Raw genomic sequence first — 25302 nt, 5'->3', positions numbered from 1 at the left:
CACTCACGATAGTTTATTTGTAATAGACATGGAATGTAAAATGTATTCATCACCGTAATTAATCACGTGCATTTCATGATGTTTTATAATCAAGGACAGTACTGTATAATCGAATATGTATCTTTAGCAGAAAACAAAACATCCTAGAACGCCATGCCTTCTGATGGCCACCAGCAGCTGAGTAAAACTGACGTTGTGGCATTTGTAAGATAGACAGCATCAGGACAAGTGGACTGTGATCGCGGCTTCATCTCCGTTGAGACTCATCAGTACATCTGGGCATCATTGACTACTGCTGCCATGTGTGCCTCAATGACTTATGTTGAGCAACTTTCCACCAACACTAACAGGACAGATTTGGCACTCGTTAAGAAGGATGGGACGAGGAAATCACCGCCTCTCAAGATCGCACGATGGCTGTGTGCTCTTTAGGGTCCTCTTATCATTTCCCAGCTGTACTCTTGTGATGATGCACATTTCTCGTAATTTTCAGATGTTGATTATTGTTGGCATTAGCAAAGCTACTTGTGGCCTCACTGTGTGGGAGTGATCATGCCAGGTACATGGCTCTCAGAGGCAGACTTTGCAGCAATGAGCATCGGTGGCTATACTGTGCTGATGAGTCTTAGTGAGAATGAAACCGGCCCACAGTTGTCTTTATCACGGGCTGCCAGTCAGTCGGTAACAGTTGTTCAAATTTATTTTTATGGTGACCGAAGGAAAGGGGCCGTCCATAAATGACGTCACGCGATTTTTGACGATTTTTGACCCCCCCCCCCTCGTCACACGGAGTCACAAAAAGTCAGACCCCCCCTCAAATATGACGTCACAAAGCTCTGCCCCCCCCAAAATAAAACATGCTTCAAATAGCTTTAAACTATTGTCATTGTAGTGCGTATTTAATGTGGCGCTGCACTCTGATGTTGTAGGAGAAAACATTTATTGAAAAGTATATTTAATTAAGTAGAACGTGTTGTCTATATTTATTGAAAGCTGCGCATTTCGATGTGACGTCACATTTCTCAACCCCCCCCCTCTCGTCACACATCGTCACAAATGTCTGACCCCCCCCCCCCCAAGTGCGTGACGTCATTTATGGACGCCCCCAAGAGGACCTCAACGCATTGTTTCAGACACTGCTAATGTTTTGTTTTTCATAATGCCTTTGCCGTCTACAAATCCCTGCACGAACTCTTCTGTAGAATGCGCCACTCGCGTATTTACCGCCGGTGTACGATGTTACCTTACATTGGTATGACATTTAGTGCCGACGAAGCGTGGTCACGCAAAAAAACACACCCTATGGCTGAGATGGCGTGGGGAGTGGGGGAGGACGTCATTCATCGGTAGCTTGAAAAAGGATGGCATTTATTCTATACGTTCACGTCAAACAAATCTTCGCCAAATCATTTATGGTACCGGGCCCTGAACGCGAGACGTTGTTTGAGCTCCGCCACGAGTGGGGGGCTCACGCTGGCCCCCTCGGAGCCGACCCCACGTGACCCTCCCGTCGACCTAAACGGGGGGGGCTGCCCCCCGCACGGATGCCCCGGCAGAAGCGACCTCCCCATCACCGTCAAGGGGCGAGCGGAGGCTCCCGGCAGCAGCGGCGGCTTCGGCGGCGCGGACAAAGCCCCCACGCCGCCACCGCCGGGAGTCCCCGCGGCTCCCGCATTCGCGTCGGAGTCCGGGCACGGGGGGTCACCCACGGGGGGGGTGGGGGAGGAGGACGGTTGCCCCGAGTCGGCCCGGCGGGCGAGGGCGCCGGCGTCTTGGCGGCGGCGGTGGCGCTGCAGGACGGCCGCCCTCACGCGGGCCCCGCGCCGGCCCCGGCCGCCCGCCGCAGGGACGCGGCCGCCCGGCGCCGCGGCCGCGGCAGCCGAGGCGACGACGATGCGTCGTCTGTGCGGCGCGACGCGGTTGGACTTCTTGTTGCGGCAGTAGGCGGCGGTGGAGATGAGGGCGGTGAGAGCCACGAGGAAGGCGGCGAGGCCCGCCAGCACGCCGAGTGCCCGCATGGGGTTGTCGCGGTGAACGATGGAGCGCAGGGCGCTGAATTCGCTCCAGCTCTGAGGAACGAGTGCGGTCAACAGGCTTAATGTGTCTCGCTCGGTACTTCCCGGAACGATGTGCTGCCGAGTTGGCTCGGAGGAGAGATCACCGGCATAAGGCACTACCACTGGAGTGCAAGGCACGCCTGCTTTTGTCCTCAACCAACTCACGGGATTTCTAAGAGTGTACGGGGTGCTTCCAAAAAATGTGAACACTTCTGAGAATTTGCAACGATACCACGAGAAATGTGCCTCCCGGCTCTGGAGGCCACCTGGAGATAAATCCGGGCGTTTGTTGACAAATGATGGCGAACAAGTGCAGACTCTTTGACTTTGTGAAGCCATTAACATGCATTTGTTATCATGTTACAGCGTATTATGCGTTCTTTTTCCATTAAAAACGATAGTCCCATGTAAGTGATCACATTTTTTTTAAGCAACCTGTACTTTTATAGGAAAATATATTTAAAGGAATATAAATGTTTATAGGAATGTAAATCCCGCGAGTTGGTTGAGTACAAGATCAGACGAGGAGATTGGTGTGGCTGAGGACGCAACAGATTTTCCCGGAGCAGCGTTTTGGACTCTTCCAGCTGAACTTAAGCCCCGAGTTCGGGTGACAGTGGGAAATGATGGAGCAACGAGTGGCGGTGGTTTTGTTTTTAGTTTGGGTTAGCAGTCGCAAAAAAACTGAATCTGATGAGCTGCGGTCGTTAATGGTGCGAACAATGCCACGATTGCCAAACTTTGTCGTGGCTGTTCGCCAATAAAATCCGCTCGGCTGCCACGTGTGAGTCTGTCGTCCCATATAAGTGCTTCAGAATTGGCTTGTAAACACACCGGCAGTACTCGACTTGGGTTTAGTTGACGACCCGTTGTCAATTCACTGCTGGACGAAGGGCTCTAGAACACCGCGTAGGCCGTGGGGGTCGTTTGGCCATACTTCAACACTCTGATCAGTGCAGATTCGTGAAGTGGGATGGGAGGTGGGTGTGGCCCAGAATCGGTTCAGATATCACTCGCTGCGGATGTTAGCCGTGGCCGGGAAGTGAACTCAGCTCACAGGGTCCAGTGCGCTAACCAATGCGCCACCGCTCCACCCACTGTATCATGACGCCGGTGTGAAGATTCTATACAAAGCCCGTGAGGCTTACACAGACAGCTTCTGTGTAACACGTCGAGTCCGCTGCAGCAGCGACGCTACCGACATTCAGCGGTAGTTCTGTGATGTCACCTTCCGCGGGGTCGTTATTTTAACACGGGGTGATGTGAGACTGCGAGAGGTCCACAAAGGGAATGTATTCATCTCAGGACTAGACGCCGTTGAGCTCGAGTGAAATGTATTTAGACAAAAGTAGTCTTACGTAAATAAACCCCCCCACAACTTTGATCCTGCGCATAGTAGGACGACACGTCATTGCATGGGGCAGCTCTCTACAGAAGACGTTCTCACAGATCAAGCCCTAATCCCAGCGCAGTCTGTTCTCTCTTTCAGAACACCGAGCAATGCTCTTAAAACAAACAGCTGCATTAGTGATTGGAGTTGCTGGCTACTGAATGAGGAGGCTTATACGCAACAGCAATCCTCATTGTGATTATGTTTTGTTTACCCAAGAGGGAAGCCTCAACTGAGTCACAATACTTTTTCCCCAGTTTATTTTAAGAAGGTTCCCGTTTTGAATGCCTGGCCCAATCCGCATGTTTTTGATGAGTTCATCGAGGGGGCGGGTGGGTGACGCTATGGTTGTCGGGTCTGTAGAGAGAAAGCCGGCGACGCGAGTTGCATTCTTGGTCACGGCAGACCTCATTGGTGAGTGATATCCGATTCGGATGCTGGACCCTTTTACATCACCAATCCGCACCGATCAGCGCGGTGGTGCATGGTCCAACCACGTGACGACTGACGCACAAAGCAAGAGAAGCCTTCATCCAGCAGTGGATTGACAAAGTGGGATGTAACATTGTCGTAATATATGTAGATACATAGCGTAAGAGTACTGCACAACAAATATTATGGACTTAGTTAAATGATGAACTAAACATCAAGATACATTAAACATCAAAGACGAACAAGTGCCGATTGTGATGACACTTGTCCAATGTTTCGTTCTTAAATTAGTATTTAATTCACAGCTCTTCTTGGCAATCTACTGCTGAGTGAAGTCCTCCCCTCGCCGTGTCGGTCTTGGGGGTTGTTTGACCATACTTCACCACGCTGGTCAGCGTGTGAAGGGTCCCAGCACCGGTTGTGGTATCACTCGCCACTGATGTCAGCCGTGATCGAGAATTGAACAAAGTCAGTTTGAAGAGTCCACAGTGCAGTGCGCTAACCACTGCGCCTCTGCTCAATTTTTATTATCATTTCAAAGTGCTTAAAATCTTATTCTTGGATCTTTCGGTAAAGTCACGTAGAAGGGAAATAATAAAATAATACAATTCTCACGACGTTTCGGCCACAATACAAGCAGCCATCCTCAGGTGAAGAACAGAGCTGTCGGAAAGACAGCGTCCTAATTAGGACACTGCTGAGCCTGGCAGCGTATTTTAAGCTGTGTGGGAGAAGCAGAGAGCCTTGACAAAGGAGTTTACATATCAACAGAGGAATTTAGCATATTGACGCTAAAGAACTGCTTCTACCCTACTACCATACAATAAACCGATGTGAAAAAACTAGGTATAAACTACATCAATATAATCAATGTACTCAATATACTCTCCAATAAGCTGAGCTATTAACATATGCTTTTTTCCAATTATATATTTAAACCAGTAATCACTGCTGCTCTGGTGAATAGCTTATGTGAGATGGGCAACGTGTGTGTCCATTAAGCGCTTGTCTCTACAGTCTGTGAAGGCTATATGGGGGATCTTTGTCTTCATTGTGTGTTTGGCGTGTGTGGCGTGTGGGCGCGCGCGTGTGCGAGGAAGGTTCACGCCACCACCGAAGTTCGATTCCCGGCCACATCGGTGGTGAGTGATATCCGAGCCGATCCTGGGTGGAGACCCAGGTTGATTCACCCTTAGACGCGCACCTGGTAATGGTGAGTGGACATGAGCACGATGGGGGAGACAAAGGCGGCAGGGAGTAGTGTGCGCCACACCACTTTCTTCGTGCGCCGTGCCGGAATTCATGAACTACTTAATAGGTGCTCGCTAACACCACTCACCCAGCGGCAATCTTTACGGCTGCACGATAGCTCCTTGTGTGTCCGTGGTCTGTGTGCGCGATGCTGCTATGGGGCCGTCCATAAATGACGTCACGCGATTTTGGACGGCGTCACAAAAAGTCAGACCCCCCCCCCCTAAAATATGACGTCACAAAGCTCTGCCCCCCCCCCCCCCCCCAAAAAAAAAAAAACATATTTCCATTTTGAAAATAAAACATGCTTCAAATCGCTTTAAACTATTGTCATTGTAGTGCATATTTAATGTGGCGCTGCACTCTGATGTTGTCGGAGAAAACATTTATTAAAAAGTCTTATTAATTAAGTAGAACGTGTTGTCTATAATTATTTAAAGTTGCGCATTTTGATGTGACGTCACATTTCTCAAACCCCCCCCGTCCCACATCGTCACAAATGTCTGACCCCAACCCCCCCCCCCTAGGTGCGTGACGTCATTTATGGACGGCTCCTATGTTGCACTCAGCGAAACGTTAAATTGTGGACAAATGGGAGTTGGTTTTCATTCGGGTACCAAAATGCCACGATGTTGATTTGTTTTTATTTCTTCCGAGACCCCGACAGCAGCGGCGAGTCGCGGCGTGAGTTCCCGTGCGACTCGAGCCGATGGTTTGGGACGAACCGGGAGTCGATATCTACTCGACAACTCAAACCATCTTGAAAAGGTAAAGATTTCGTGCGCGAAAATCTCAAGAAAATATCATACAGTGCAACGCTGCGATTGGACAAACATCCCCATTGCTGAAAATTATACGAGCGAATTACTCAACGTGGACTACACATCAGCAAAAGCAGGAGCAGCAGCAACACCGCACACCTCTTATAGCGTAAAAAAAAACGTTGCAGGATGCTACTGAAATAATAAATAGTCTTTAAACATCCGTGGGGGGTTCCCCAGTAAACAAGCGGAACAATTACAACGATGAACGTGGACGCGGTCACTGCCGTGGGCTTATAAGGGATAACATTTTATGGGTAATGGCCCTCGTTCACAAGATTCATTTGTGGGTTGTTTTTTTCAGCTCCATAAAATGTTAAGCAGAGCGTGCTGCATCCGGCAGAGCAGCCCCTCAAAGTGTTTTCTGACTTTGTTAAAGCAACAAATTGAGAAGCAAACACTCCCACATTCGTCACGAAACTAAACTATTATTTTGTTATTTTACCCAAGGCCTTACTGAGCCACGTAGCTCTTTTTCAGAAGTGACCTCGCTATCACAAATGATGGCTCACCGTCACGTGGACATTTGGAGCAGCCAAATATTCTAAACGCGCGATGTCGATTCTAAATGTGGAGGGGGACACCGGAGGACCCGGAGAAAAATCCACGTGACCACGGAGAGAGAGGACATGCAAACTCCAAAATATACAGCAGCTGTCAGGATCGGGGTCAAACCCACGACCCCTGTATACCTGGCGAGGTAGTTAACATCTCGCCACCATTGACACCTCCTTACAGGGAAAAAAGCTCTGCTCTGCAAAAGGGCCATTGCTCGAAACGTTAGTCTTTTATATATTTGAGGGGTGTCCCGGAAGAAGAAAAGCACTAATTGATAGCCAAGAAATCGCGTTTTGCAGACAGTATATGCTTCAGTTGATAGTTGGCGGATTGAGTGGATAAAAAAGTTGACTGAGTGAGATTCGGTCCTCCGTGGGGAGATGCTGCAAGAACGCAAATCCCGCGTGGATGAAGTGTTTTGAGGGAAGCTACGATGAGTTAAGTGTTCCAATGAAGCTAGTTAGCATGGGTTAGTTTTATATATGAGACTCCTCTACTCACGAACGAGTTAGGTTCTACAAGTCTGTTCGTAAGTAGGTTTGTTCGTAAGTAGGTTTGTTCGTAAGTTCAACTTTACTCTCGTCGATTCCAAACGTGTTGTACGGCGTGTACACTAAACACGGGGAATGGCTTTAAATGTTGTATAATCTCCTGTAGATGTAGATGCCACTGGTTCTTCATGTTCCACAGATGTAGATGCCACCTGGTTCTTCACATTCTGCAGATGTAGATGCCACTGGTTCTTCACGTTCTGAAGATGTAGATGCCACTGGTTCTTCACGTTCTGAAGATGTAGATGCCACCTGGTTCTTCATGTTCCACAGATGTAGATGCCACCTGGTTCTTCACATTCTGCAGATGTAGATGCCACTGGTTCTTCACGTTCTGAAGATGTAGATGCCACTGGTTCTTCACGTTCTGAAGATGTAGATGCCACTGGATCCTTCACGTTCTGAAGATGTAGATGACACTTCTTTTTCATGTTCTGCAGATGTAGATGCCACTAGTTCTTCACGTTCTACAGATGTAGATGCCACTGGTTCTTCATGTTCTGAAAATATAGATGCCACTAGATCTTCATGTTCTGCTGACGTAGATGCCACTGGTTCTTCACTTTCTACAGATGTAGATGCCACCACCACCGCAATCTATTGCACGGCGGTTGAACTTACGACTCTCGGTCCGAACAAGAAACTGGCCATACGGACATATTTGTTCGCATCTGCGAAAGTTCGTAAGTCGAATGTTTGCAAGTAGAGGAGTGCCTGTGTCGCGAGTTATACGTGATGTCACTGGTATACTCGATGTGGTGTGCCGACCCGGATAGACCCGGCTTGAATGATCAAGTGTTTATCTCTCCAGCACAACCCTCACTTGTAGATCATATACAGTGCACACATACTGTAGATTACGTACAGTATATGTGCACTGTAGATCGCGTACAGTGCCTACTGTATAGAGTGTACAGTTTGTACTGTACAGTTCGTGTACAATATTACATGGGTTCTAAAGTTCCACCTTACAAACTATAACGAGATTATTTGAACACGTTCATTAACGCCAGAAATGATGACAACAACAATAACAATAACTCTAATATAAAAAAAACACCCTACAACTTTGTTTCAGCAACACGTGAACCTGAAACGTGCATATTTACATAATAATTACATTATTTAAAAACAACTGCATTTACACAACAAGAACAAGGTGTGGGATTTCCCTCCATAACACAGCAGTCACTTGAGCCCGGCTATGGCATTTGTGCTTCGTCCGTACGGCTTGGGCTTGGCTCTACCCCCATATGGTATCGTTTTTCTCCTATTCTCATCGCTCTGGCTCATCATCATGCGCGTATCCCTTTCATGTATGTTGAGCTGCGTATCCTCACGACGATGCTGTGCATCTCAAATTGTTCGAATTGTATTGACGCAGCGTTGTGTTTACACGCTCCATGACAAAGTTGTTGTGAAAGGCGCTCTATGTTAGTGTGCCCTACGCCGCGCTGTTCTAACATCTAGATTCTTACGCACGTGCCATCCGTGCGTACAAAACAATATCAGTCGATCAATTGATCAAACACGAGCAATTGATCAACGTCGATCAATCGAACAATTTCAGTCGATCAATTGATCAAATTCGATCAATTCAACAATATCAGTTGATCTATTGATTTTTTTTTAAGTAGATCAATTGATCAAAGTCGATCAATTGATGAAATGAACAATATCAGTCAATCAATTGATCAAAGTCGATCAATTGATTAATATAATTCGATCAATTGATCGTCACGAGCCCATGCACGAGGACGGATATCACCGGGGAAACGTAATAACCTACGAACAAATATTTGCCCCGAAAGTTATAGGAGGTTTAAATTGTTACAAACGGGTAGAGTCATTGTTCAGAGTATTGTAGAGTGGGCGGATGAAATGGACGATGTGTAATTCATTGTCAGCTATTTGTGCCGCCATCCGTGGGGGTGTGACATTCGGGAAGCTGCCTGGAGTCTAATTGTCTCGTGACTGAAGGCAAGACAAGACATCGTGAACAATACTAATAAAGTTTGCGGTTGCCACGTGCCACTCCCACCGACCAACTTCCACGGCGCACGTGTCCCACCGAGTCTCCCAATTCACCTCGGTTAGAATCTCAATGTTAAGTCGCGCCTGGTGATGCCTCATCATGTACCACGTGATATGAACCTTATGGCGGTACCCCGGGGAACCATTGTGCCCCGGCTCTCGAACGATGTCCGTGACGCAGTCGTATTTAGTCTGTTTATGGTCGGCGATGCGGCAATCGACTCATCTCGACGAGCTGTACACGATGCACTATTCAAGGTTGAAATTTTCGATCATAGATTTTGTTCTGCTAATGTTTGGCGTTCCGACATCGCGGAGTGGCACCGATTTCGGATTGATTGGTACCCCAGTCGCGGAGTGAAGTTCACCCCTGGAAACAAAGTGTCCCAGAAATAACATTTAATTGCCTCGGCCATTTAGTATTATTTGGGTACCCTGGGGCACCGCCATGAAGATCACATGTACACACGATCTCTCTGCCTGACAAAGATCCCACGTGTAGCCTTGAACAGACTGTTAGGGTAAGTGATGTTTTAGCGAGCACCTATTGAGGCCGGCACGGCACATCAGGGGGTGGAGTGGCTAGCACCACACCCGGCAGCCTTTGTATCCCCAGTGGCGATGTTTTTACACCACCAGGAACTCGTTTGAGGCTGAGTCGACCTAGGGGAGGCCCAGGACCGGTTCAGATATAATCGTCACTGGTGTTGGCCGTGAGCGGGAATCGAACCCGGGTCGCCGGGTTCGTAGCGCAGCGCGCTAACCGCTACACGACCGCTCCCCACACACACACATCCACGATCTCTATCTTAATTTGAAACAAATCACGTGGTAATGCTTCTGCATTGCCATAGAAGCACCTGCAACATTAACGACTACAAAACTCAACACATTCGTCAATAACACGGCCTTAAAGAGAGGCAGAGTTACTCCGGCTCTTTGGCCTCTCTGTGCGCTGTGAAGAAGGGCCGTTGCCCGAAACGTCACCTATTATGTTAATTTGCGTTAGTGCTCTGCGGCGTGAAACACGCATCAATACACACCCAATGCCTCGTACTTTGAATACGAGCTCCCGACATCGCGTGGAACACGTGCACACACAAGATCCTCTACCTCGAATCGCATCAGCACTCTCCCGCGTCACGTGGGACGCCGAGCAATCATCAGGCGCGTGCAGCGTGCAAGGACCGCATTTTCACTTCAACCGAAGCGAATCGGCACAACCTCGACGAGACGCAGTGCGTCGCGACGATCGGGGCGGATTTCATCCTGTGTTAGAAGAAGAAGAAGAAGACGAAAAAAAAGGTTTGCTGGCTGGAGGGAGGTACGGAGGAGGGTCACGTCCAACTGTCGCGACTCCTACGGCGGCGACGACGGCGGCGCGGGTGGCTCCGGCGGCGGTGTCTGCGCGCCGTCTCGTGAGGTCGTCTGCCCGCTCATCCTCCTCCTCCTGATGACGACCACCCGCTTGCGCCCCGCCGGGTGAACGCGCGAGCGCTTGACGCTGCGCCAGTACGTGGCGCCGGAGATCAGCGCCGTCACGGCCACCAGCGCGGTGGCGCTGCCCATGCAGATGGCGACGAGAGCCCAGGGCCGGTGCTTTAGGCCCAGCACGTACGTGAGGACCCGCTCCTTGATCTGCGAGGGGTTCGTGGTGTCCCCGGCGCCACGTGTTACAGAGTCCCGGACTTTGTACGTGCGCGGCACGCGTTTCTGTTACTCCACTGCTGGATGAGGGCCTCCTCATCCCCCTCCCCTCCTCATCCCCCCCCCCGCCCCTTCTCCCCCCGCCTTGTGCTGGGTTTGGTTACGGATGCGGGGTTATTTGACCGAACTTCAAGCGACTTTACGCACTCGTCAGCAACACTGTGGCTTTAAAAGATGAAATCAAGATAAAACAATCATTGAAGTTTCAGGCAATGAGATCTTCTTCAGAGCACACCGTGTGGTCCTTGCACGCTGCACGCGTCCGATGATTGCTGAACGTCCCACGTGACGTAGAGAGTGCTGATGCAAATTAAGATCGGGATCTTGAATGTATGTGTGCACCTCCGATGAGCACGGTTCGCTACGTACGGTGCGAAAGAAGTTCAACACACGCGTGTGTTTGTGTGTGTTGCACGCGCAAAGAACACAATGTGCTATGGTGAATGGCCATTGCCTGAAAAATCGCAGATTTGTTTTTGTTTTAAGGCAATGTTGTTGTTGTTGTTGACGAATGGTTTTGAGCTTGCATTGTTAACTGTGCTTATGCACCACTGCTATATTCCCTGCCTTCATCAACCCACAGTGAGCAGCACGAACAAGTACGGTCGCCGCATCCATCCGTGGCACAGCGAGCTGACAGCGTACCGTGCCATCGCACACGCACAGACGAAGATCCCCCGCGTAGCCTGTAACAGGCTGTTGGGGCAAGCGCTGTTTGCGAGCACCTATGAAGGCCGGCACGGCACACGAGGGGTGGGTGATCAGCACCACGCACGGCCGCCTTTATCTCCCTATTGGCAATCTTTGCACATTCCTCATTGGAGGGGAGACCCAGGACCGATTCAGATAATCGTCACCGGTGTCGGCCGTGGGCGGGAATCGAACTCGGGTCCCCAGGGCAACACGCTGAACGTTGCACGCGCGCACACGCGCACACATCCTCACCTCCTCGGTGATGTCGAGGCGCAGCACGGCGGTGCTGCTGAAGGCCGGCGTGCCGCCGTCCTTCGCCTGCACCAGCAGCGACCAGCGGCAGTCGCGCCGGTGCGTCAGGTTGCGCAGCGCGGCCAGCGAGCGGATGGACGGCCGCAGGCGCAGTTCGCCGGACGCCGTGTCCAGCTCGAAGACGTCGAGCGGCTCGGCGCGCTCCAGCGAGTAGCGCACCACGTTGTTGGGAGCCTCCGCGTCGCCGTCCGTCGCCTGCGCACGGCCACCAAGAGACGTTCGTTTCGAGGTTCGAGTGAAAAAAATATGTTTTTTGTCGCTGAAGTCGGTGAGATATGCAAGGGATCAGCGAGACCTGGCGGGGCGTTAGTCTGCCAAATTTTTTGTTTTGTTACAGCTCAACTCTCTCGTCGCGACGACCCGCGGCGCCCCGTCGCGTCGCTCACCAGGATGTGCAGCGCCCTGCCGATGACCATCACCTCCTCCAGCACGCTGTCGCTGAACGCCGGCGGGTGCTCGTTGACGTCGGTGACCGCCACGAGGACCTCGGCGATGCCGAACAGGCCGCCGCCGTCCTCGGCGCGCACCGCCAGGTGGTGGCGCGTCTGCGTCTCCGCGTCCAGCTCGGCCCACGGCTGCGTGTACAGCACGCCCTTGCTCGGGTGGATCAGGAACCTGCCGGGGGGTGCGGTGGGGTGAGGGGTTCAGTGGGGCAAGGGTTCAATTGTTCAGGGGTTCAATGGTTCAGGGTTTATATGGGTCAAGGGTTTCATGGTTCAGGGGTCAATGGGTCAGGGGTTCCATGGGTCAGGAGTTCAATGGTTCAGGGTTTATATGGGTCAAGGGTTTAATGGGTCAGGGGTCAATGGTTCAGGGGTTCAATGGGTCAGGGGTCAGAGACACTGAGACCGCATTAATGAACATTCATCCGAATATATGGGAGCGGCAACCCGCGGTGAACCGTCGAACCCCCCCGGGGGTTTGAGGGGGATCAGGGCAACGTTCACCGAGAGAGCCCAGCTTGCCGCCTCGCTACCGGTTGGTTTCGACTTTGAATGTGTGTGCGTATATATTATGTTGGGCTCATTTCGCACCTTACAAAGTCAACCGTCCTCCTTGGACGTATGGGGATAGGAAAACAAACTAAACACAAAAATCAGTTCTAAGGAAATGAGTTTTCAATCTAGATGCTCTTAAAGTACACAGCTCCAGAAGAGCACTCCAGACGGGCGCATAAGTGCATCTGAATATCAGCAATGCAGTGACCATCTTTGTTTAATGGCTAGCCAAATCTGCTCCCAAGAAACCTGTAAATCTCCCCCCAGGGCATTAAAAGTCAAAAATGTATTGAGTTGCATCGTGATGATAATACTAATAATGTAACGCCACTCGAGACGACGCGTTTACACGCAGCTCTCCCCTGAAGCTACACGTCTCCTTTATCGCCCATTCCCTTCCGCTTCCCTCCCCTCACCCCTCCACTCCGTCCCGTCCCTCCCCCGAACTTTCGTGACCCCCACGTGCCCTCTGTTAAGGTCACTCATCCCTCGGCCCTTGCATGCCCCTTGCCATCTGAATCACTCCCTTTGTGTCACCACTTTTAAGCTACGTAAAGCGCCGTGAGCTTAGGCGCTCCGTGAATACAATTCAAGATAAGCATTGTGAGCTGTCGTTTTTTTCCCGTGGCAGGGGAGTTGCCGGAATACATCGCGACTCACATGTCGGCCCCCTCGCCCGCCAGCGTGTATCGTATCTTGCCGAACTTGCCGGAGTCCGGGTCCACAGCCTGCACGGCGGGGTAGGCGGGCCAGTGATCACAGAGAGAGCGAACAGGACAGAGAGAGGGAGATTGCGTTGTGAGTTAACCGCCATCGTGCCCAGGTATCCAGTGTGGAGAAAACCCATGGACACGAAGGGATAACACTGAACCCCCCCACCCTACACGGGACATGCCTGGTGAAATCCGACTTGCTGTACTGCCTTATGCAGACAGATTATCGACCTGAGGGTGTGACCTCGTTCACGTGATGGCTCCATTTCTGTGTAATCCACCGACCCCACTTGTCCAATGTCGATGGACGGCAAACATAATTTTATTGAAATGGCCATGTACTTGACAGGATGGGGGGAAGCTTTCATCCAGCAGTGGAGAGGCCATGGCTTATGATGACGATGCTGATCGATGGTGATGGCCTGAGGATGTCTTCATCCAGTAGTTGGTACAATTATTGAGAATAATCATTATGACGATGACCTATGGCGGTGATAGACAATGGATGATGATGGCCTATGGTGATGACAATGGGAGGACTTAACCTGGCAAGGGATAGAGACTGACCAATGATAACTATGATGATGATAATTTACAGCTGTAGCATGGGGAGACATTCATTCGGCAGGGGATACACGATGGCTTGACGAATATTGTGAAAACAACGATGACTTGATGTTGGCGCAATGCCTTCATTCGGAGGTTCTCCAGGTGTACAAGTCGGGTAAGTGGGCGCTACGAGCTCTCGTGCCTGCACTGTGGTGACGATTGACCCTCCGGGCGAGTTCTCCCGAATCTTGGCCACGTAGTGGTCCCGCGAGAAGCTCGGGACGTTGTCGTTGATGTCCTCGAGGTCGATGTTGATCTCCACGGCCGACGAGCGCCGCTCCACCGTCTCCATCTCCTCCGCCACTATCTGTCCGGTCGGTTGATGATTTTAAAATTGAAATGACACGTGCTTGCGCTCGGGTGGAGCGGCGGTGCAATGCCTAGCGCAACGCGCTACGAACCCGGCGACCTGAATGATATCGGACTCCCGGGCCATGGCCGGAATTAGCGGCGAGTGATACCTGAACCGGTCCTCGGCGCCCCCCTTCGTTACCAGCAGTGGATCGATTAGAGCAACGTGCTTTAAAATCTGGCGATGTTCGTCTCCGTACATTTGGAGGAATTTTCATTATCGTCGTCTCGGTGTCTCTGACCCCCGTCTGATTCAACCTCTGACAAGTTGAACCCCCGACCCATTGAACCCCTGACCCATTGAACCCCTGACCAATTTGACCCCCGACCCATTGAACCCCTGACCCATTGAACCCCTGACCAATTTGACCCCCGACCCATTGAACCTCTGACCAATTTGACCCCCGACCCATTGAACCCCTGACCCATTGAACCCCTCCCTGCCACTGTTGTCGTTGACCCCGTGACCCGCACCTGGCAGCGGATGCTGCGCGTCCGCTCGTAGTCGAATGCCGCCGAGTTGGTGACCACGAGCGCCACGGGGGCCTCGTTGAGGACGGTGCCCGGAACGACGCGGAGGGCGGCGCCGGCGCCCAGCACGCGCAGACGGAACTTGGCGTTGGCGCCCTGCGTGCGCCGCGGCGTGGCACACGGACGCCGCCGACACGGAAGCGCGCGTGAGCACGTGCGCCAGTGCGCAATATCGCAGTCGTGGAGGGGTCGTCTGGAAAGAACTCGGCAGCCCGCGGCGAGATCTCGTAGGCGGGTTAATTCTGTCTCGTTGCTAGGCGACTGCTAGGTGTAGCAGGGTGGGTGTGCCGTTCACCGTCGAATCTCGGAACGCGCAAGTGGCTCAGCGGAAATTTTCTTTAGGGAGGCGTAGCGCCGTTGTTTTTAAAGACATTGTACTCACCGCGGAGAACTGTAGTGACACGACCGCACTCTACGATAGCTGGTGCCAAACTGTGCTAAACGCTATCCCATATATGGTCTTGCGGGAGCCTCGACACTGATACAATTATTTTATTTTATATAAAACTGATGACGTACACGTACGTCATCAAAATGTGAAACGGTTAAGTGGATGGCAAGAAGCGATTAATTACGGTGGAGGAACGGTGGCGCCGTGGTTGGCGTAAGGAGGCGGGGTCACGTGGGCATTTTGGGGGGGGGGGGGCGTTGGATCGAATTACAGAATCGATTTAACCGACGGACCGATAACAAAAAATCGATTAGCTTCCTGCCCCAGGCCGTGCGCCCACCTTGTCCCCGTCGGACACGGTGATGTTGAGTCCGCGGATGACCTCTCCGAGCGGCGGGTTCTCCCGGACGCTCGTGCGGAACACGTGCTGCGGGCCCGCGGGGCCGCTGAACACGGGGCTGTGGTCGTTCACGTCCACCACGGTCACCGCGACGCCGGCCAGCGCGCCGGAGCGGCCCAGCGGAGACGCTCCGACCTCGTCCGCCTGCGCGGCCCGAGCGGCGAGCGGATTGCGTCACAATAGCGTTGTAGCGTCATCGTGTGTGTGTGTGTGCGTACACAATGACTTGGGTTAAAGGCAGCATCGTCACGGCGCAGCCACTCGCTGCAGGGGCACTGGAGCCAGGGGGATAGGGGGAGGTACTGGATAAAATACCTGGACGAAGAGCTGATACGAGTCTTCGTTTAATCTCGTCACGTCAGGCACGGTGATGGCTCCGGTAGTTTCGTTGATCAGGAACAGTCCATTGCTACCTGCAGCGAGGAAGATTGTGATTATTATTCACAGATGAGGAGGATTATGATTATTATTCACAGATGTGTGTGTGTGTTTGTGTGTGTGTATGCAGGGCTTAACAGCACTTGCCCCTACAGTCTGTTAAGGCTATATAGGGGATCTTTGTTTGTATGCAGGGCTTTATTGCCACTGAAGACGGTCTGGATCTCTGATGTGCTTGAGTAGATGCAGGTCACGTGTGGTGGGGTAAACAGTGGGTATCCCCCACCTCTTCAAAGTCATCTGACCAGCATGAAAGAGTAGGCCAAATACCCTCTCTAGACTCGAGGGATCTTGAGAGCTCCCTCTCGTCAAGGCGTTGCCACCAGCTTGGGCGCGAGCAAGAAGTTGCAGGCCTGCGCTTCTACATTTTACTTTTTGGACCCGAGCCCGGCTTTGTTTTTGTTGAGAGAGCGGCGACGCTGTCCTGGGTACCGTTGACGACGGAGTAGCGAATGGGGTTGGGGATCGCCTGGTCCCCGTCATACGCCACCACCGTGAAGATGTCCGCTCCCTGCGCGCGACGGACGGGACGGCACGAGGGGTCCGAGACGGAGTTGCGCGAGCTACGGCCGGGCCACGGAGACCGCTGCGAGATGTTGACTACCTCGCCTGGTAGACAGAACGTCGTGGGTTCGATCCCGACGATGACGGTGCCTCTATATCTTCTTGGTTCTTTCGGTAAAGTCACGTAAAATGGAAATAATAAAATAATAAAAATAAAACATTATAAAATAAAATAATATAATATTTATTTTTTATTATTTTATTATTTCCATTCTACGTGACTTTACCGAAAGAACCAAGAAGATGAATCCCTGCAGTCACGAAAGCTTTAAATCGAAAGGTGCCTGTATACTTGGAGTTTGCGTGGAATTTTTCTCCGGGTTTCTCCTCCGGTTTTTCTCTCCACATTTGGTATCAACATCAGGCGTTTAGAGTATTTGGCTGCTGAACATTTCCTCGTGATACTTCGTTGAGCTATCATTTGTGATGAGGACGCTTCTGAAAAAGAAGCTAATGGCTCAGTGGGCCTTACAAAATAGTAGAAAATAGGTGCTGGCTAACAACACTTGCCCCAACAGTCTGTGAAGGCTATAAGGGGTGGGATTTTTGTCTTTGTCTTTTGTTAGTGGTTGTGGTGGTTGTGGTGGTGATGGTTGTGGTAGTGATGGTTGTGGTGCTGGTTGTGAGGGTGCTGTTGGTGAGGACCGGCGACATTTCTGACAGTAGCGATGGTGGTGGCGCTGGTGGCAGTTGTGGTGGTGGCGGTGGTCATGGCGGTGGTGGTGATGGGACGGTTGTGTTGGTGGCGGTGGAGGCGTTTGTGGTGGTTTTGGTGGTGGCGGTAGTGGTTGTGGCGGCGGCAGTGGTGGTGGCGGTGGTGGCGGCTACTCACGGAGGGGGTGTCCTCGTACACCACCGCGTGGTAGGGCATGCCGACGAAGGCGGGCGGCGTGTCCTGCACGTCGCTCACGCCCACCGTGACAAGCGCCGACGCCGAGAACACCACGAACGCCTCACGCAGCCGCCCGCCGCCGTCCTGCGCCGCGCAAGCGATCGGGAGGGGGGGGACGGAGGCGGGTGGACGGGCGAGGGAGAGATTTGCTTTGGCGTCGGGGTCGTGATCGCCGCGGGAGACAATCGCGTTGCGGGATTTTGACCGGAGGGAGCAGGGGAGGAGAGGGGAGGAGACGGGAACGGCGTTTCACGTTCTGCGCACGGCTCAATTTCTCCCAGCCGTCCCGAGCACCGCGACGTTCCAGACTCGGTTGGTGCGGAGTAATCACACACAGCCCCTGTGTGTGATCCACCGCTGGTCGGGGGGGGGGTGCCTCCTGCCACGAGGTGCGAGGTCGATAGGGGTTTCATTGACCATACTTCACCCACGCTGTTCAACGCCAGTCGGTGAAGGCGGGATGCAAAAGATGTGTACGGTACAGCTTGCTCTGGACTCTGCTGCCCACCACCACGGGAGCAGAGTTGTCGGATGTTCACGAATGTAAAGGCAGGTCAGAGCTGTTGAAAGCACACTTCAGTGCAGGTCATTCCTGTGTCTTGATGTCACGTGTGTACGTCGAACTTCTTTCGCACCGTACGTCGCCAACTGTGCTCATGGCATCCTAGGCTGTTGGGAGCTCCTCGTGTGTGCGTGCGGCTCCGAGCGAGAGAGCGAGGCACAGTGCGTTGGGAAGAGCGGTAGTGTAGTGGTTAGCGCGCTATGCTACGAACCTGGCGACCCGAGTTCTATTCCAGCTCACGGCCAACACCAGTGACGATTATCTGAACCGGTCCTGGGCCTCCCCTAGGTCGATTCAGTCTCAAATAAGTACCTGGTGTGATGTGTAAACATCGCCACTGGGGAGACAAAGGCGGCCAGGCGTGGTGTTGGCCACACACCACCTCGTGTGCCATGCCGGCCTTCATAGGTGCTACTCGCTAACAGCACTTGCCCCTACAGTCTGTTACAGGCTATACGGGGATCTTTGCCTTTGTCTCTTTTTTTGCGCGTGCGGCTGCAGCGGTGGCAAAAGACACGCGCACGGGGGAGAGAGAGAAGTAACGAAGACAACGCAAGGGGTGACCACCAGAGGGACACTGCTAACTTACTGGTGTGTCTCTGCTAACTTACTGTCAACCAGGACGATCACGGCCACACTGGGGCCCCGCGTAACGCCGACCACCGCGGGCGGATTTGGAGGTGAAGAAGCTCGCGAGTCGAACGATTGTCGCCGGAATAATTGACGAGTCCAGTGGCGCCCACCCAAGCCGCCCCGCCCTGCCACCCACCCACACCACCAACACCACCTACACCACCCACCCCACCCACCCCACCCTACCCACACCACCCACCCCACACCACCCACCCCACCCACACCACCCACCCACACAACCCACCCCACCCCACCCCACCTACCCCACCCACCCTACCCACCCCACCCCACCCACACCACCCACCCCACCCACCCCACCCACCCCACCCACCCCACCCACACCACCCACCCCACCCCACCCACACCACCAACACCACCCACCCCACCCACCCCACCCTACCCACACCACCCACCCCACACCACCCACCCCACCCACACCACCCACCCACACAACCCACCCCACCCACCCCACCTACCCCACCCACCCTACCCACCCCACCCCACCCACACCACCAACACCACCCACCCCACCCACCCCATCCCACCCACACCACCCACCCCACCCACACCACCGCTGCTTCCCCTTCCTCACCTGCGCCACGACGGTGACGGTGTGGGCGCGCTCCCTCTCGTAGTCGAGCGACGCGTTCGGCTTCAGGCGCAAGACGCCGCTGTGCCGGTCCACCGCGAACAGCCCCCGCGCGCCCTGCCACGGCAGCGAGAGACGCAGCGTCGTTTAATAATAATAATAATTAGAGTTGTAGTTGTTGTTGTAGTTGTAGTGTGTGTACACGTCGTGTCGAGCCCGCACTCGGAGGCGCCGGGAGGAGGAGCCCCCACAGCAAAAGTCGCACGTAGATGAGCCGCTGCCAAATTCGCCACCAAAGCCCCATGCGGTCCTCAATATATCACGAAGGTGTTCATACTCTGTGGTTCTTTCGGGAAAGTCACGTGGGTAGAAAATAATAGATCACGACTTTTCGATCGCAACACAGCAGGGGAAATGCTGTGTTGGTCTCACCTGACGACGGTTTGCTTGTGTTGCGATCGAAACGTCGTGATCTATTATTTTCTACCCACGTGACTTTACCGAAAGAACCAAAGAGTTTGGATTCCTGCAGTGACGAAAGCTTCAAATCAAGAACGAAGGTGTTGTCGTCCAATGAATGAGTGTTTCTTTCTTTACAAGTGGGATGAACCCGGAGCCTAGCCAGAGAAAGGGGGAAACACTCTATCCAACAAAGATGGAACAGGCGGGGGTCCACATTCCGCTCGACCTGGCCACAAATTATGTCACGTGGAATTGTACAGCAGTAAAACACTCCAAACGCGTGACGTCGATTCTAAATGTGAAGGGAAAAATCTGAGGACACGGAGAAAAATCCACGCCACCACGGGGAGAGAGAGAGACACCGCAACCTCCAACATCCAGGCGTCTGGGTCTTGGTCGAACATACGACCTCCTGTATACCAGACGGGGTAGTTAACATCTCGCCATCGTGACGCCCGAGATCTGATCTGGTTTTACGCGAATAACAACAACGGCGCTCTCGTTCAATGTAAACTCTGTGCCCAATGTAAATGCTGCGGCTGGGATGCGGCTGGCACTGCTGGTGTTGCGGTGGGGAGTATTGGCGGCAGGGAGTGGGGGGAGGCTGTGAGTGGCGATGTGGCTGGTGGCGGCGGTGGGGGTGCCAGGCACGGGCTGGTGGCCTCACACCTGCAGGTGGTACAGGATGCTGCCCCCAGAGCCGGCGTCTCTGTCGGTGGCCGTGACTCGTAGCAGACTCGCCCCGCTCGGACAGTCCTGGCGGAAGAGGGAACCCGCGAGTCAACGAGCCCACCGTCGATTTCTCACGATTCTCTAGCTCAGCTCCACCCCACTTCTTCCCCTGCCGTTAAGTGCGCGCAGCGTTTGCGGAGCCCGGCGGCTCGCTCCGTGTCTTCGGGAGCGCTGCTCGGCTGGCCTTGGAGCGGCAGCTGGAATGCATCCCGGTAATCCGATATTATTGTACCCTATATTGCTCTAATCCTATTAGGACAGAGCAAGGCGAGGCAGATGTGTGATGACGCAGTCATTCCCGGTGCAGCGTTCTGGACTTTTGTGCACTGGCTGTCTCCTGTTAACCCAGGGCATGTCATGTGCCGAATGTTGTTTCTATAATAGAGCCGTGGCTTATTGTAGGCAGGTACATGGGTGTGTAAGTAGGTGGTTTGTGAATGGACAGGTAGTGTAAGTAGGTGGGTGAGTCGAGGAAGATGTTGGCAGGTGTGTAAGTGGGAAGGTAGGTTGGTTGGCAGGAATACAGGTAAAGTCGGTACTTGGGTAGGTATGAATATATGTGGGTCGGTAGCAAATTGCTTTGGTGGGTTGATAGGTTGGCATAGAGGCAGGTGGGTGGGTAGGTGGTGAGATGGGTAGGTGGGTGGGTAGGTGGATAGGTAGGCAGGTGGGTGGGTGGTGAGATAGGCAAGTGGGTGGATAGGTAGGCAAAGGGTAGGTGGTGAGATAGGCAGGTGGGTAGGTGGATGGGCAGATAGGCAGACAGCTGGGTAGGAGCGTATCTCGGCGAGCAGGTGGGGACCTCACCTCAGGCACGGTGACTGTGTAGGGCATCCCATCAAACACAGGTGGCTCATCATTAACGTCCGTCACGAACACACGAGCCTTCTCCACGACCTGTCAGAACACGTCATAGTAGTTATCGTCGTCGTGCAGTTTATCCAGAAGTGCCTCAATGAGTCTCAAAACAGCTGTCGTTGTTGAGTAGGCTCCTACGTTGGGATGTTTGTCAGTAGCCCGAAGCAGCCGCAGAAACCCCAATGCGAACACAACATGGGTGGAGATATCACGCGGTCAACAGCACCACTCTCGCCCTTGTACGGACGCTTAAAATACGGTTCGCTCATCGGCCAGTAGAACTTTTTTTTCCCCCTACAGGCATCAACCACTGTGGTGTAACAGGCGGCGCGGGTGAGCGCCTACGGAAGGAAACGAACCCACGTGGAGGAGGACGTCGCTTGCTCGCTCGCTTACCGTGTTCAGTCCGTCGGAGATGCTCACCATCACGTCCAGCTCGTCCACTCTCTGGGCGCAGGGGGACAGGGGGGAGCACAACGCGCGCACACAAAGATCCCTCCCGGTAGAGCCTGTGACACACTGTAGGGGCAAGTGCTGTTCGCGAGCACCTATGAAGGCCGGTACTGTGGCACACGAGGGGGTGGGGTGGCCCGGCTGCCTTTGTCTCACGAGTGGAGATGTTTACACATCGCAGCAGGTGCTCGTTTAAGGCTGAGTCGACCTAGGGGAGGCCCAGAACCGGCTGAGATATTCATCGCTGATGTTGGTTGTGCTGAGCGAGAAAGTGAACTCGGGTCGTCGGGTTCGTGGCGCAGCGCGCTAACCGCTGCACCACCGCTCACACACAGACACACACACAGACACACACACAGACACACACCCACCTCACGGTCCAGCGGTGCCACCAAGGTGACGTTGCCCGATCGCGGCTCCACCGCGAAGACCTCCTTCTGCCCCGGGGGCGCCTCCATGCCGTACGTCACCCGCGCGCCCTCTGGGTCGCTGCCATTGAGCGTGAACACCTGGGTACCTGGATGCACGTGCATGTGTGTGCGGTAGTGTAGCGGTTAGCGTGGTGCGCTATGAACCCAAAGACCCGGGTTCGATTCCTGCTCACGGCTAGCAAGCAGTGACGATTATCTAAACCGGTCCTGGGCCTCCCCTAGGTCGACTCAGCCTCAAATGAGTACCTGGTGCGGTGTGTAAACATCGCGACTGGGGAGACAAAGGCGGTCGGGCGTGATGCTGGCCACCCACTGCCTCGTGTGCCCTGCCGGCATTCATATGTGGCACTCGCTAACAGCGCTTGCCCCAAAAGTCTGTTCAGACGAAAGGGGGATCGTTCTATGCGAGCGGCAGTGTAGTGGTTAGCGCACTGCGTTGTTGGGGCCACAGTTAAAGTTTAAACACGTGTCAAATGCTGAACAAAATGAGCACCCTAAAGATATGTTTTCAAATCCTGTTCAATATTGTAGCAATATGTTTTCATGTCAGGAGAAATAATTTGGAGAGAGGGGGCAAAGCATCCCTGCAAATGGCTCAGCCCCCTTTTCTCAATTTTGATCAAATTCTTATAGTCAAGTGTGAAATCGGTGAAGCCGATATCGGTAGTTGTCCGGTACTCTGCTCCCACACCGATCGCTCTCTCCCTTAATCAACTGACGTAATGATGTCCGTGGCATTGCCTCAAGAACTACGTGAGGTCGCATTTCTCCTGCGGTTGTTTGTTAGCAAGCCATCATCTCGTACGGGATGGATATTTCACTTGAGTGATTTTTTTTCCTTAAACCGCGGGACATTTGGCCCCCGGGTCTCCCTGGGAAGCTCCTTACCGACTGCGGTGTCTTCCGAGAGGCTCGTGAAAGCCATGTTCCCTCCCTCGTGGAAGAATGGAGCGAAGTTCGCTTGCGCTGCGTAGAGGACAAAATAGTCGTTGAGTTAATTAGATTAATAACTCACAACAATGGCATCCACCATAACCATGCCAATGGGGGACACTCAGGGCCTCACATCTTACTCGATATCTTCCGGGTCACTGCCACTGCTAGAATACAAAGTGCGCCTCGTTATAATAATCCCCTATTATTGTACCCTATTTGTCGATCATCGTAGCAGGTGCAAATAAGTATCAAGGGATCAACATTAGATTGAGATGATTGAAGCGTTATGCCAAAATTATTCCTGGAACAGTGTTCCATGCAGGCTGTTTCCGGATGAATGTAAGCATTTATACAACAATATAATGATGTGATGTCGAGGTGGCCACGTGGCTCAGAGGTCAGGAGTCAGAGCTCTGATCTGGCACTGCTGAGATCTGCGGTTCTAATCCAGGGGCTGCCTTATGATTAAACCGGGTTCTCAAGTGTGTTGAGCTGATGGTATCAGCACGGTCACCCATGATTGCACAAACACAACCGTGCCATTGCATTTGATTATGCACATTTTCTCTCCGTGGTAGGAAGCTGCTGGCCTCTAGTCAGAGATCACTTAAAGGGATTTCAGAAGTAGTTCTGTGATATCCGATTCCACGGACAATTTTAGAACAGGAAGAGCTGCACTGCATTGCGATTATTCATCTCGTTGCAATGAAACCGATAGCAAAATCAGGATACAACTGTGGAAATAAAAATTATGAATATTTTCTTTTTTATATAAAAATTATAGACGCGCGTGGCCTCGTGTAATTTCAGGTGTTCTAGAAGGGTCATAACGGTGGCTTATCGATAGGCCAAGTCTATGCGTACAACAAGAATCAATGCAAAAAAATCGAATTCGTATCTCCTCAAATTTAGGGACAACGTTGTTGAGCTTTTAATAAAACAAAAAATATCTGGCTACAATCGTTTGAATTCAGATTTAATGAATACTTCATGAAGGCATCCAAATACGAAGTCAGGTTTTCAGTAACTCAAAGGTTTAAGTTTGTGAGACTCAAGTCGATGGAAAGTGAACGAACCCCACTGGTGGCTACTCATCATCAGCCAAGACCGATCCACTACTGGATGAACGCCTCCCAAAGCCGTAGCCGTCTCCCGCGGCCATGCTTTGGAGAACAACTGGTTACTGCGCTCCAATTAGCACGGTTGGCTTCGTACGGTGTGAAAGAAGCTCAACATAGAACACACAAATCTAGATAGAACACGCAAGTTTAAAGTCGAATTTGTTCCCACTCAAGCAGCCCTGAACCAGTGGTGGAATGTCCACATTCCTGTGGCGAGTGAAAGTTTGTCCAAAGAACCACTGTCGATTTTCTATTTCGAATAATTATATTATAATCATCGCCCTAATTAAATGTACATTTTTAAATGAAATAAATAAATAACCGCCGCCCCCCCCCCCCCCCCTCACTATTGTTCATCTACCAGCGGATGAGGGTCACAGGGGTTGTTTGACCATACTTCACCACGTTTTAACACGTCTCGTAAACGCACAAGAAGTCAGTGCATGCTCCACCAAATGGTCAATGACTTAAAAGCAGCCCGTGGCTTCGGCTGTCAAACAGTTAACGAGAGGAGACGCATGCCGAACAACAGCACACACAGCAAGCGAGGATGAAGATGTTGCAAAGCAGGAGGAGAGAGGAGAGAGGAGGGAGTAAGGAGAAGAAGAAGAAGCGGAAAGATGAGCGGCAATGGTGAGACTCACTCGCGGGCGCGAACAGCAGCGCGCAGATGGCGAAAAATAGCGGGAGGCAGTCGTCAGACGGAGGCATGCTGACGATCCCAGAGAGCTCGCGGGCTCGCCAGTCGCATCCTTCGCGCGCGTCAACGCATTTACTCCCACGACCGACGCCGGCGGCGTTGACTCGCGACGGATCGAGGCACGCGTTTTGG

The 25302-nt window shown here is 52.6% G+C and overlaps 1 protein-coding gene across 1 annotated transcript; it reads right to left on the bottom strand.

Annotated features, from left to right (window-relative positions):
• Positions 1–1406: 1406 nt before the first annotated feature.
• CDHR1 (cadherin related family member 1) lies at positions 1407–25237 on the bottom strand. The gene is made up of 17 exons (XM_078597337.1): positions 25115–25237; positions 23302–23379; positions 22354–22499; positions 21926–21976; positions 21479–21568; positions 20609–20695; positions 19481–19594; positions 17634–17777; positions 16670–16748; positions 16115–16212; positions 15740–15943; positions 14952–15104; positions 14269–14433; positions 13465–13532; positions 12193–12421; positions 11747–12001; positions 1407–2069 (listed from the first exon to the last, which is right to left on the bottom strand). Exons 1-17 carry the CDS (start codon positions 25179–25181, stop codon positions 1407–1409), a joined length of 2691 nt encoding a protein of 896 aa, XP_078453463.1. The 5' UTR covers positions 25182–25237.
• Between the last annotated feature and the right edge of the window lie 65 nt (positions 25238–25302).

Source organism: Lampetra planeri, chromosome 9, assembly GCF_965212315.1.
Source record: "Lampetra planeri chromosome 9, kcLamPlan1.2.h2, whole genome shotgun sequence".
Classification (NCBI taxonomy): domain Eukaryota; kingdom Metazoa; phylum Chordata; class Hyperoartia; order Petromyzontiformes; family Petromyzontidae; genus Lampetra; species Lampetra planeri.
Note: the sequence above shows the minus strand (reverse complement) of the source record. Positions and strands in the feature narration are given on the sequence as shown.